Source organism: Cebidichthys violaceus, unplaced genomic scaffold, assembly GCF_023349555.1.
Source record: "Cebidichthys violaceus isolate CVI_PGR_0920_01 unplaced genomic scaffold, fCebVio1.0.p SCAF_19, whole genome shotgun sequence".
Classification (NCBI taxonomy): domain Eukaryota; kingdom Metazoa; phylum Chordata; class Actinopteri; order Perciformes; family Stichaeidae; genus Cebidichthys; species Cebidichthys violaceus.
In genome coordinates, this window is record NW_027176361.1 from 12,023,940 (window position 1) to 12,038,393 (window position 14,454).

Sequence of the window (14,454 nt, forward strand, 5' to 3'; positions counted from 1 at the left end):
TTCACCCTCTTAAAGGTGCAATGTGTCAAATCTAGCCAGAATTTTAGAAGAATGTAAAGAAGTAACAGTTTTGATGTTATGCAAAATACGTCAAAGTATCCTGCTGCAGACTTATCTTTTGCCAACCAGTAACTACAGTAAGTCACTGTAGTGTCCAGTCTGTCCAGATGGCTAACATAAACTATCGATATAAGATAGCAGTTATATTTATAACCAACGACTGCAAATGTAGGTTGTATGGACCCAGTAGTAGAGGTGAAATGCTGCCCCCTATATATATATATATATATATATATGTGTATATAGTTTTGGAGCATGTAGCCAGCTATTACACACTGCACCTTTAAATAAAAGCATAAATATCTAGCTTTCAATTCAGTGATGTTTGCAGCCTTGCTAACTTGTCCATGAAGGGCATGGAAGCTAGTTAGAAGGAAATCCTGTTGTTTTCAAGTAATAATACGTATATCAGAGAAAGATGGAATAATGTTGTTTGTGCTATATGATTGATGAAACATTTTTTTTATGTTATAGAGCAACATTGTGAGTATTACACTTATTAGCTTACTTTTCAAGAGATGAGAAGATTGACATCAGTCTCATGCATGTGCGTTAAGTACAGAGCTGGTTTCAGGATGAAAGTAAAGTAAAAGAAAATACACTCACTAACACCGTTTAAAAACCTGTGATTAACACTCTTTAGTATGGTATGATGAACCTCATATCCAGCGGCTTCCCAATGTGGATCATCTTGTTTCAATATGAGAGGATCTGAAACACACACACACACACACACACACACACACACACACACACACACACACACACACACACACACACACAGTTGATCCTGCTCGTCTCTGAGAGCGACACAACATGAGCTGCCAACAAAAGAAGCAGCAACATAAAGTAAAGCCTGCTAATGAGTGTGAATATTCATGCTCTTCATTGACCCACATGCTTTTGGAACAATGTCATCGGTTTACACTAGGACCAATGAGTAGAGCTGAATGTGCATGTGGGTTGGTACTCATATTCACTTGCATTTGTGGGATAAATTGTTGACTCAACATATTTCTTAAGGTGCTGATGAAGGTCTTGAGGTCTTTGCAGACCACTGACCCAGTAATCTCTTCTCCAGTTAAACAAATCTGGAGTCTTTTCCCACCAAACTTGTTTTTTCTTTCTGTTTTTGTTTCTACTTGAGTTCCAGCAGCCGGAGTGACATCACAGTTTCTCACGCCCTCTGTCCATCCCTTCTTCCTCTGAGCTCTCCCTCTCTTCCTCTTGTTTTCCCCCCAAGTGGGCTGTGGAGACATCGTCGGTTTCCTGTCACTTCTCTGACCCTCTCTCAGCTTCACAGACCAAAGCTACAGGTGTCCCTATCATGTTGAAGGGGTGTTTCTCTGCGCTCCACTTAGGTCTCAGCAGAACACATGGCTGTACCAGCAGGACTTCTTGACATCACAATAGTTTGGAGCCAATCATGTCCAATGAGCGTGTAGAAGTCGAGACATCTTGTGTTTCAACATTTGAAATATATCGATGGATTCTGGATTTTTAAGGGGAACTTGTAAATGTAAGAATTTTTAACATGGTAATTGTGTTTCAACGTCTTAAAGAAATACTCCAACCTTTTTGGAAATATGCCAGTTGTCTTTATTTCTGGGAGTGACATGAGAAGATCAATATCAAGCTCATGTCCGTGAGTTAAGCACTGAACTGGAGTCAGAATGTGGTACGGTCCTATCCAACAATATTTTGTGATCCACTGATTCACGGCGGTCAGAGAGCTCAGTGACAGAGGCAGGAGAGACTGACAGTGACTGAGGAACAGAGGGAGAGGAGAAAGAGGCCGGGGGAGAGAGTGAGTGAGTGACTGCTGAAAGGGGAGTACGCCTGGGAATGAATGGTATGAGATTTAGACGTGACCAGCCCACCACCAGCTGTGCATGTTGTCCCACACACACAGACACACACACACACACACACACACACACACACACACACGGATTGTCTTATCGAGTCCTGACACACCCTCCTCGACTGGAGCCTGTTACACATTAACACTGCAGTAAAATAGGATGAAAAGGAGGCAGAAATCTCTCTGCTTTCATGACTCCCCCACCTACTGTTGGTGTCAGGCTGAACTATAACATGTAGTATGTGATCATCACTAGACAACTAACCACTAATGTGAACGGAAATCAATAAGACCTCACCCACTACTGCTAAAATAAGAGTGACTGAGAGTTTATAAATAAGTAGATGAAAATGTTTAGAATCGTGTTTGAACCATCATGGGTCACATATATACAGAAAATGCATGGAAAAATCAATATTATATTTAATTTTGTTTTGCTTTGTATATACATACATATATATGATATGAAAATCATAGATAGATAGATCTATCTATTTATTTGACGCTTTATTTTGATTGTTTGGCTTTACATTGTGAGGTTGCTGTTGGGCATAAAAGAAAGTATCCCACTTAATCAAACTAGATGAGTGTATAACAACAATGACTTTTTCTGCATCTAAAACTTGACATAATGTCTATCACTATAACTTGCAGTAAACGTATTGTGAAGTACAGTCGGTGGCTGTAGAGCAAAGAATGCATGTACAACCCTGAGCATTCACTGCCCACATGTGGCTTCAGTAGGAAACTACAACGGGACGATAAACATGCTGTGAGACCACAGTGTTAACGAGGAAACTGTTTGTGGAAGTGGAAACAGACAGTTAGGCCTAAGGGGTTGTGACAGTACATCAAGTGACTGTGGCTCCTTTTAGGAGAGGATTGCAAAATAAATTTTGAATTCTGCGAAAAACAGGCAATGCAATTAACCAGCAGTTTTTAATATAAAAAGGTCACTTTTTGACATAATCTATTGAAACAAGAAACTTGGTTTTAATCATAAAAGGTAGGATTTGCACACAAGTTGTGGCCACTGTAGTTTGCTGCTTCCCCCTTTAATAGTTAAAAGAAGAAGATATTTTCATTAAGGGACAATATGTTGTGTATGAAATGGACCACATGTTGAGAGTCCACTGTGTCATTTTGATATTAGTGAGCAGGCTTCCTGACATGGTTCATGTAATTGGCCTAATAAATGTCCAAACAAACACATGTTGCCTATATTTTCACTCAACATGTCAACTTAGCCTAACTTAGAGTAGAAAACACTTGGATCAGAAGCTGTAGTGTCAACTTCTAATACATTTTATTTCGGTTCTAAATCAAATAAAGGAATAAATTATCAGTGAAAGAAAACAGTCTGTAGAGTTTTCAGAGTTCAGAGCAGACCTAACGAAAAAACAACGGGAATAGTCCGTCTACACTACATTACCCATCAGTACTTTGAACGGAAATGTACCACATTTCCCAAAAAGCGAGGTATTTACTGGCTGAACGCCGAGGCAGGAAACAGATGACGAAGAGTGATTGGCTCGTGCTCTCAGAGCAGTTACCCGGATAAAGATCGGCTATATATCAGGGACAATTGAGGGCGGGGGTTGTAATGCAAGCCAGCAGTCGGTAGTATAGAGCGACACACTCGATTTTGGGCTGCAGCTTCAGAACTTCTTTGTGGATTTTAAATATGGTTAGTATTCCATGTCGTCTTGGAGGCATTTCGGAAAACTGTGACTGCTAGCTGTTTTTTGGCAACACCATGTTTAATAGCCGTTAGTGAATATCGGTGAATAGCTAACTATTAGCTTCTAGTCTTAGCTGCTGTACTAGCGTAGCATGCTAGCTAACTTATCGTCATTGGCTGCACTGGGCGAGCACTATAATGGGTATTGAATGTAGAAAGGAATGGTGTAATTGTCCACCTTTTTAGGTAATGTCATTTCACGGCAATACGATTTGACGACTGCAACTGTTTTCGTGTTTTTCAGGCCGGTGGTAAGGCAGGTAAAGACTCCGGGAAGACCAAGACGAAGGCGATTTCGCGCTCGCAGAGAGCAGGACTGCAGGTTTGTCCACTGATATTTATCACTGCCTCGACTGTGCTAACGTAGCCACAAGCTAACGTTAACAAGCAGACGTCGCAGAGGCTACTCGGCTGGCCGGCTCTCACCGTCGGGCCAGTGAACCCTTTGTTTCTCTGCGCCAATGTCCGCTCTTCTTCTTATCGCCGCAGTTCCCAGTGGGTCGTATCCACAGACACCTCAAGACCAGAACCACCAGCCACGGCAGAGTGGGCGCCACTGCAGCGGTGTACAGCGCGGCTATTCTGGAATACCTCACGGCCGAGGTAATGCCGAGCTTGCTTACCACTCATCCTTCCGGGTGCTGCCGTTTTCTGGCTTTTATGTTAATAGCTTTTTATTTCAGGTGCTGGAGTTGGCGGGAAATGCATCAAAGGACCTTAAGGTGAAGCGTATAACCCCACGCCACTTGCAGCTGGCCATTAGAGGAGATGAAGAGCTCGATTCTCTTATCAAGGCCACTATTGCTGGTGGAGGTAAGGAGACGCTTCTGCAACAAGTGGCATTGAAAAGTCTTGAGCTTTGAGCAATACAATTGCGTTATATTTTAAATATGCCATTCCATTGTTATATTTATTATGGACTAGGTACTAACGGTCACACAAATGACCATTCCATTTAGTGAGACAGAAAGCCTTAATATGTCACCTTTTGGCTGTCTAGCTCATGTTGTTTCTAAATTTTCTGATTATCAGCTAACTTACACCGTTAGCGGTTGGCTTGTCTGCGGCTCTGTTAATGGCTCATCCATTGTTCTGTTTCCCAGGTGTGATCCCTCACATCCACAAGTCTCTGATTGGAAAGAAGGGCCAGCAGAAGACGGTATAACCTGAAGTGCTGCGGGAGTCATGCCATCTCAGGACGAAGTCTGCATCAAGTGTTTAAATGTCGTAGCGTAGAACACCTTTAGAGTTATTTGTATGGTTGAGCTTGCATTTACTCACCTGGGGTATTTTTTTAAAAGTGGCTTCAGAGAAGCTCATTTTTTGTGTTTTGTTTTTTTTTCTTTTTCTGGTGCTGCAGTTTTTGTTGAAGCTTTCGTTTGTGGAATTCACATGTAAAGTGGTGTTTTAATAAAGCTCTTATTGGGCATTTGCGGTCTGTTCTTGCATTTTCGTGGGTTTATTTCCTGAAGCTTCTGACCTTTAGGCATTCAGATGGCTTCTCCAGTGTGGATGGTGTACATGTGGCTTCAGTGGTCTGAAAGAATCCACCTCAATCATCGAAATGCAAAGGCCCACCACAGCCATCTTGAGCACGCATACTATTGATGTCAGCCTTGTATAGTTGCCTGATTGGAAAGCATGTTTTGAATCAGTTTACCACTGGACTGACGTGAACTGGGTATACCCTGTAGTCATTTTTGGATTCCTGAATAAAGCCTGCACTGGCACAGTCACAACGTTTTGCATATTGTGGTGTACGGACGGCTCATTGCATGAAGGCAGTTTGACGGTTTCTGGTTTCGGTGTGAGATATGAAAAACTGCAGTATGATTAGTGTATACAGATGACATTTAAATCATCAATCAGTGACACGTCTCCTGTAGAATTCCACGACTGCAGTTTGAAGTCCTTAAATGTAAAACACAAATGTAGGACATTCTGAGTTTTGTGAAACATGGTTTTTTTATCCAGTTCCGTTTAATTCCACCTTTTTATAGAACAGTGATTTTGAAACCGTTTTAAGGAAGTGCTCATAGACCAAACTCTGATATGGAGTCTAGAAACTGAAGGACGGCCCCTTTAATAACTCACAAGAAGGTAACACACGAGATGATTTCTATAGAGCATCTTTGTTGAAACTAGAGGTTCAAAGTAACTTTATTGTTCTGAACACATGGAATAAGGTCATGGTCTGTTTCAAATTTTAAAATGATTTTTCACTTTTGGCCCACATGTGGAGAAATCCAGGCCAATATTCCGTGTTTAGGCTCTGGCAGGAACAGGGTGACGGAGCAGCTGGTCAAACTTTGAAGAAGGAACAATGGAGTCATTGAAGGACTTCAGTAAATACTCCTTACATCAGCCTCATTTCTCCTCCTGCTATCAACAAATAAGACGTATAACAATGTTTGGCAGATATTAAACAACCCAACCAAAAATATTTACTTATGTTTATGAAACCTTTGGTTTAGATTTTAACTATTCCACTAATCACATCCAAAAGCAATGGCAGATTGATAGAACATATCTGGGCATCAGTTAGAAAAATGCATTCTGTATTCTGAGCTGTAATACTGGCGGACGGACACGATTTAAAATATCACACAGACTTTATTATACCATTATTAAGATGCACGCGTGGTCTAAGCTCTCCTAAATGTATTAAATACAGTTCAGAAACACACATGCACACGTGTTTAAGAAATGTGCAACAATTTCTGGAAAAGTGAAAGTTGAGGTTACCTTTTTTTATTTTATTGTTTTTATTTTGCAGGGACAATGCACACCAATTGACAGTGAAACTAGGTGAGCCAGAGTTAGCCAGAGAGGCTAGTTTTCATCTGCTGTCCCCGGCCAGATGTTCGAAGGCTGCCTAAAAATTACAAAATTTCAAATAAAATGGAATTCAAATTCGTAGATAGACAGTAACGTATAGACAAAACTAATACACATATAAGCAAAAGAAAAGTGTCTGACACTAGAGCAGAGCAGAACAAACCCACCTACTGTACAAGCACATATATAACACTGAGGCACATAACACACATCAAACATGGAAGATAGCAACACTGAACAAGACAAATGCACATATAGGCAAAACAAGCAGGCAGGACAGACAGTACATCAATGCTTGCACACCTGATTGGCAACAAGCCCTTCCTTAAGGCTGTGTTTGAATGTTTTGTATGTGTTTTGTGTGCGTATATGTGGTGGCAGAGTTTTCCATGAGTGAGCTTCCTTCACAGAGAATGTAGATTTGCTAAAAGAGCTTGACCTATGTGAAATGACACAATCACCTCTTGAAGCAGATCTAGTGAGTCTGCTGCTTTGAGTGCTTTGTTTAATAAAATCACTAAGCGGAGGCGGGGCTATACCATGATTGGATATATAACCACTTCAGTGTTTTAGGAAGTTAAAGTGGACAGTGCATGGAACAACCACAACCCCAAACTGGTTGGAATACTCTTATAGTATAAAAACAACTCCCAAATTCTGTATTGGTCAGTACATCCTGCACTTGGTGTAAGGAGGTACCGAGAGTACTGCCTCTGGGGAAGCTCACTTACACCCTTCATGACAATCTCGAAGGATTTATTAAAGGGACAGTTCACCCCGAAATCAAAAATACATATCTTCCCTCTTACCTAAAGTGTTATTGATCAGTCTAAGTTGTTTGAAGCGGATTGTCTCTTTAAGATATGGCAACCAGACGTGGACACATTGGACCCCTTATTTGACCATACTGTCAGACCACCACTAGATGACACTACAACACCACTACAGGTCTCAGTTATTCTGACATATGGAGCCCATGTAACTAGCAGATAAGTCAAAGCCTGTATCATTCTGCTATGAGCATGAATGACATCAGTCATTATGACACTCAGAAGCTTCACTATTTCATCATCCAACATCTGTGGTGTGTCCAGACACATTTGTGGGACAAAACCATGTCCAAGTCATTGACCTGGATGGGAAACTGGATTTTAAATAGACACCGAGTCATCCGATAGTCCATTTAAAACTGCACTTTAGCAGCACTTCATTATTTGTTATCATTTTTATTTTTATTTATAGGACTTATGATGTGATTTATTTCCAGTTGGATCTATCTTTATGTAACAGTGCTTTGAGATTTGAGCATTGAACATTGGACAATGTTAGCATAACAAAAATAAAACAGAGGTTTTGATAAAACGTCGTTTAAACGTTCACTAATTCTCAAAGCTGAGTAAAGCTGCTTCTTGGATGTGTGTGTGACGAACCATCTGGCTCTTCAGGTTAGTTTCCTGCTGCTTCCAGTCGTTATGCTAAGCTAGGCTAACCACATCCTGATTCCAGCTCAGTAATTGACACAGATGAAAAATAGCCTCTTGTTTAACTGACGCATTTACAGCAATGTATTATTATTGGCTGTTAGGAGTTCTCGGACTTTCATAGGTCCATCTATTTTCACCTAAATCGTGAGCAGCTAATGTTGTGCTCCCTGTGCAGCATCGTCAATCTTAAAAATCTTTTATCAAGACAAATAGAAGACAAATGGTGAATTCCTTTAATGAATGAGTGTTAGTCCATGGACTTAAGGAGTTTGTTGAGTCAAACTGTTTTCTTTTCACCCTTCATGTTAGTGAAATCAAATGTGACATTTAAAAATAATTAAGAAAACTTTTCAGCGTGACACAGACTCGGCTCGCACGCAGCACTGGAGCTGGTCTTGCTGGCTTGTCCAAACTAATCAAACGTGCAGGAGAGGCCGAGGTCCTTAACTGGACAAATGAGTCCAAACAGTACCTGGGTGCACTCATTGAGCCTCATTTATGTGGAAATAATGAGAGGAATAATAATTAGTAAACTGATCCCACATGTGACAGCATCAGAACTCGTTGTTGTACTTAATGATGGGAAAGGGTCAGCTCAGTCTACTTGTCACTTTTATTAAATTGAAGCAGACATTTTGTGCTTTCTTTCATTTCATCAAGACATAGTATAACTCCGTTGTTTATCTTGTTCAGGTTCCATGGGGCTAGAACTTTCCCAGAATGCTTTGGGTGAAGCAATGGATCATTTATTTTTCTTTATGCACAAAAAGACGAAGCAGTCCTTCTTTTCAAAGTCTAAAGGAACGGTTTAACATTTAGGGATGATAGCTTTCTTTTAAGAGGTCAGGAGGTCAGTATCAATCTCATGGTTTTGCACGAAGTTTGGAGCTGAGCATGGTTAGCTGAGCAGGAGGTGAAGCAGGGATGGTTTGTTACACAGAACCATGGAGAAGCTGTCATTAAAAACTGTTTGGAAAAGGGTAGGCCCTTTAAAAAAAACGCCGGGCTAGCTGTTTCCCCTTGCTTCCAGTCTCATGCTAAGCTAGGCTAACCACGTCCTGTCAGCAGCTCGGTACTTAATAACAATTTATTTGGGCATTTTACGTTTATTAAAAAATGGACAGAAGACAGGAGATGAGGGTGGGAGGTGACATGCAACAAAGGGAATGAACGTATTTACCAGAAAGTTTACCAAATGGACTATTCCTTTAAAAATCTCAATATTACCTCCCAGGTCTCTGTTGAGGATTTACAATCCAACACACTTCACACGTGCACTTGAATAAATCAAGTTTCTTGATAAAGTTTTGTTGAGATTTTTCCAATTTTACTTCCATTTTCTTCTGCTTCTTTAGCTCTGGTTACATGCTACGAGTCAGTTCCAGTTTATTTCACCCAAACGATTGTTGACCAAGTATCGGGGATGAAACAGTCAAAATGGGTCTAATGAACTTCAAATTGTGGTCGGTATGTGTCTGCTTGATGATTTGTTCCGCAGACCTGGTCAAATTATTAAGTCAATTAAGAGTGTACTGAGGGGGGGTCGTTTTAATTTGGTTCTAATCACAGTGCAGGAACCTTCAGGCTGGCCTCACTGGATGGATTTAGCATTCTTATTGGTTTTACAGAGCTCACAACAACATGTCATCACAAGTTCAAAAATAATGTACAGTCTGTGAAGAAGACTTTCTTATGGTTCTGATTTTGAACATTTGCACAATGTGAGAAGCGCTCCGGCTCCGTTGAGAGAAGGACGACCCGCTCTAGTTTCACAGACTTTCTGTTTTAACTCTCACCTACTGTGCTCACTGAAGGCTTCCTGTGCAGTGAGCCATTAGTAGCATTTCAGGTGCTCTCACTGTCTGGTTTCCTGTCTCACTACGGTGCTTTTGATAATCTGGAATAAATGTCGACTTGTTCCTTATCTAACTGTGTGACTGCTGCTTTGTTTTAGAGATGTTGCCGTGTTTACAGATCTCTGCAATTGACCCTTCACTAAGTTCCACTCCTCAAATGCAGACTGACCAGAAATCATAGCTTAGCATCAGCCAGCTCCGGCCACGGTCCGACAAACATCCGGCTCTGCTCCATAGACCGTCATGCAGTCGTTTCAGGTGTTCTTCATGTTCAACCTGGTTTACTGGATTTGGAGCTAGTCATGGTTAAATGTTGTGTAATAGTGATACTCTTCACAAGGAGATGAAGATTAAGTTATGTTTCTACATTAATATTAGCAGAGTAAGTTAGCACATCATTAATTAGCATTAGCACTTCTATGCTACGAGCTACTGTAGGTATACTGAATGTATACACATGCTGCTGTTACTTGTTATTGGTTGTACCAGTGAATACAGATCTACCCAGCTAACAGGGACAGTGTTCCTTTACTTCATTGTCTTCTGTCTGGATCTCCAGGAGATGTGGTGGTTCACTTTTACACCGTGGTCTGTAGCTTTAGCTTCTATCTCTATCTTTTTAACCTGTTTTCTGCTCACTCAGTTTGACATTCTGAATATACAGTATATCAAACACATAATGTAGACCCTTCTGTCAGCTTCTCTCTAAAATTCCTTTTTCGATTGTCAAACATTTTTGACGATATTTTTACAAGGAGTGCAGTTAGTGACAGTGTGGCCTCCATGGTAAATAGCAGCGGGTTAGCCAAGGGTCAAGTGTGCTAGTGAGTGCAATGTTATCACAATTTATAGAAATGATGGCCAAATTATAGAAATAAAACCCAAGTTGTAATTAATTGGAATCAATATCCTAATAATGAATAGAATGTACAGTGTTTTCTGAGTGTAGAAGTGAACTCTAAAGCAGTATGAGTGCATGCTGGTCTTCGACAGATATCACAGTGATTTCCTGTAGCCTCTCATAAGCTGCTTTGTTTTCGGTCTCAGCACACAAAAAGTTCCCAGCATGAAATATTCTGCACCGAGCGACTGTGAAAGCTCGTCAACTCAGCACCGAGCCCGCTACAAAGCCGATACAAAGCCGGGTCTGATAACACAGTTAGAGAGAAAATGAGGCGGTCGCCGGGAGGGCTGGGAATTGAAGTGCTTTTTTTCCCTTGTTCAAGTTCACACTCGGGTCCGTCTGGTGGCAGGTGGTTCAGAGCAGCTGAATAGGCAGCGGTCCAGACTCTCCTCCTCGCCCATCACACATGGCTAACTTATCAGAACAGACACAATGAAAACAGCAACGACACTCACCGCGCCTGTAATCTCTGTCAGGGATGAGACTTTGATTCGCAGATGCTTTCAGCACATTTGTCGACATTTTTTTTTTCTTCCTCCATTTCCCCCTCCTTTCCTCTTGGGTTCTGTGGTGGCTTGGCATTGTCTGTTGGTGTATGTGTGTGTGTGTGTGTGTGTGTGTGTGTGTGTGTGTGTGTGTGCTCACACAGACGGGGTGGGCTGGCAGGGGTCACGGTTCGCCGGCCCGCCTAGATCCATCAAGAGGAACAAAGCAGGGGGAGAAGAAGCAGTGCCAAGCCCCCCGAAATCAAAGACCAGGTTTGGGATTGGGATTCGCTCCAAAGGGCTGGACCCATTTTGGTAGTGCAGGGGGTCTCGGGGAGCCAGGGGGAGGGGGAGGAGCGGAGTAAAAAACAATAATCAAATCCACCACAGCGTCTGAGGACCGGGCCGGTTGAGTGAGCCGGCTGAAGTCTCTGCGTGCAGCATCCTTCCTCGTCCCTCCTCTTTGAAGTCCACTTTGCTTTTGTTCTTTACATAACTTGATCTGATATTTGAAAGGCTAATTTGTATGCATTCTGTGAGCGGGGGGGGGGGGGGGGGGGGGGACGACGACGGCAGAACGGCCAGCCACCCAGAATTCCACGGGGGAGCTGACAGGAAGGTCAACACGATTGGCCACAGGGGGAAACTGGGGACACAAGCAACCCAAAAGCATATGATAAGTGTCTTTGAATTATTGCAGCTCTGTGCAAATTTGATGACAATGGCCGAGTGGTCAGGGGGCTGAAATCCCTCTGCAAACAGCATGCTATGGTGGTCTTCATTTTGCCATCAGCTTCCCCAACGGTAGAGACAGCAACAGGCTGCGAAGGCAAATATGAATAAACACTTCAAAGGAGCTCTAATAGCGCAGATTTCCATGAGCAGGACCCCCCACACGTTGTTCTTTCATACCATATTTGTATGATTCAGCTCCACACAAGAAACACAAGAAGTAAACTAAACACAAGAAGTGTATAGAAAACGGAAACAGATCTTCATCTTCTGGAATGAATTAGAAATACATCATCATAGCTGACTTGGAAATCTGCACTTTATCTATAAAAGGTTCTATAAACAGGATTCAAACATAGCAGCAAACAGCTGCTATCTGTGAAGATATAGTAGAGTAATGTCTCCCTGAGCAGAAAATCAAGTCTCTCTCTGTACTTTGTTTCTATACATGTTTTCTTTTTCTCAAAGACATCTGAACAATCAACATTTTAATGATAAGGTGGAATTAAAAAAATATATTTTTAGCCCAGAACAAGGCGTCCCATCTGACTCTACCCACTGTCCCAACCGTCCCGTTACATTTAACATATTATTCTTTTCATATTGGGGTTAGGCTCTAAAAAACGGTTCTCTGCGAGTAACAGAAGGTTTTTCGATGTTGATACAGTGTCCCAACATACCCAACTTGTCCTACACTGTCATCAGAACTGAAGGAGCTCATAGAACCAGAGCTATGTGGAGTTTGAAGTCACATTGCAGTGAACCCTAGTTTTTCTTTAATGCCTAGCTGTCTAAGTGGTTTCCTATACATATCTTGCAGATTGGCGCTCAGAGCAATCTGCTGCTCAACGTCAGTAAAACCACGGAGCTGATTGTTGATTTTAGAAAAAAGGAGGTGAAGATGCACACCCTCGTCTACATCAATGGAGCTGAGGTGGAGCAAGTTAACAGCTTTAAGTTCCTGGGAATCAGCTGACGTGGTGCTCACACATCTCCATCCTGGTGAAGAAAGCTCATAAACTGCCGTATTTATTAAGGAAACTTAAGAAGGCATAATTCCTGTGCCACGCTTTAGTTTACTTTATAGAAAGCTTCCTGACTGGAAACATTACAAACTGGCACGGGATGTGCACGGATCAGGACAGGAGGGCTCAACAGCGGATCATTAAAACCAGCCAGAGCACCATTGGTCATTGGTACCCATCCACAAAGCATCAGTGACATTGGTGACAAGTTATTGAGTTACAAGTTACAAAACTTATAAAACTTGTAACTCAACACAAGTAATGTGTCTTCTGGAGTGTGGCTGCTTAGCTAATGGTTGTGGTTGCTAAGATTTGCAAAGTGGTTGCCACGGGAAGACTTGAATTTGAATGAGCAACTTGACAACATTCAAGATACAACGCAATCTAGCAGCATGAGTTATCTATCAGGTGTGTTGCTCATCGAGGTTATACCTCCGTCACGTGACTCTGGAACCTACACCTGCTTTTGAAAATAACTTAAAAGTTGTCGGAGCAGCATGCCCTCAGACATGCAGAGGTGTAGATGAGGAAGGAGAGACTTTTCATCAACCTTGAGCTTTAATGACTTCCTCGAGGTGCTTTTTGACTACCGTCCAAAGGCTTGACGGGGGGGGGGGGGGGGGGGGGGCAGCTTTTCTCCTCAGCCTTGGCCTCGTGCCAGGGTGACAATCAATGTCTCTGTGTCTCTTCTGTGGGAGATTATTTCGAAGGTCTCCCCCTTTTTATTGGAGGAAGTGGTATTTGGAAGCTCAAACAGGATGTCCTGCTGACTGGACATCCTGTAGAGCCCTCCCCCCCGTCTCTATTCTTTCTCCATACCCCCCCCCCCCCCCTCAGCTCCATTCTCTCAGAGGAAAATAGCTTAAATTAATCCAGGAGTCTGAGCAGACACTTTCTCCTGTTCTTGCCAGTGAACTTGCTCGTACCGAGGCCTGAGGTGTGCTGTACACAGGAGATGATGCCATATTAACAAATGAATACAGTACGGGTCCATTTATATAGATAGAGTTTTACTGTCCAATACCACAAATCAGGTATAATGCCCAATGAGACGTCCGGGCGGTTAGCAGTACACATAGCAAAGTATCTCAATAATGTCAGTAAGGTTAGCCAGTTAGTCTGTAGCAGCAACAGAGTGTATTAAACTGAGCACGGCTGTGTTTCATTGCTTATGAATTGCTTCTTTTAACAATAACATAGTCTCACTTTAATATTGTAGATATAAATAAACTATAAATTATTATAAGGCATCGTATATTGCAGTGTTGAGCTCAAGAAGAATTATCACCGGTTTAGTTTACATTTTCTGACCCACAATTTCCACTCTCATCAGCCTGGTTCCCAGCAGCGGCAGGCAGCTGTTTCCAGTGAAAAGGTCTCTGATAAAGTAACTGTTCACCACCTGCTCAGCAGCAAACAGCAGACACAGTCACAGACTATAGCTGGTGAACAGAGTGGAGCGTTT

The 14,454-nt window shown here is 42.1% G+C and overlaps 1 protein-coding gene across 1 annotated transcript; it reads left to right on the forward strand.

Moving 5' to 3' along the window:
- Positions 1–3,501: 3,501 nt before the first annotated feature.
- LOC137874769 (histone H2A.Z) lies at positions 3,502–5,103 on the forward strand. Its single transcript, XM_068713701.1, has 5 exons — positions 3,502–3,611; positions 3,910–3,987; positions 4,155–4,268; positions 4,349–4,478; positions 4,769–5,103. Exons 1-5 carry the CDS (start codon positions 3,609–3,611, stop codon positions 4,828–4,830), a joined length of 387 nt encoding a protein of 128 aa, XP_068569802.1. The 5' UTR covers positions 3,502–3,608; the 3' UTR covers positions 4,831–5,103.
- The last annotated feature ends 9,351 nt before the right edge of the window (positions 5,104–14,454 follow it).

What these genes read in the sequence shown, in the direction of transcription:
- LOC137874769 (XM_068713701.1), top strand. An exon ending in CGCAGAGAGCAGGACTGCAG is followed by an intron (nt 3,988 to 4,154) that starts GTTTGTCCACTG and finishes TTATCGCCGCAG; the next exon opens with TTCCCAGTGGGTCGTATCCA. An exon ending in TGGAATACCTCACGGCCGAG is followed by an intron (nt 4,269 to 4,348) that starts GTAATGCCGAGC and finishes TTTTTATTTCAG; the next exon opens with GTGCTGGAGTTGGCGGGAAA.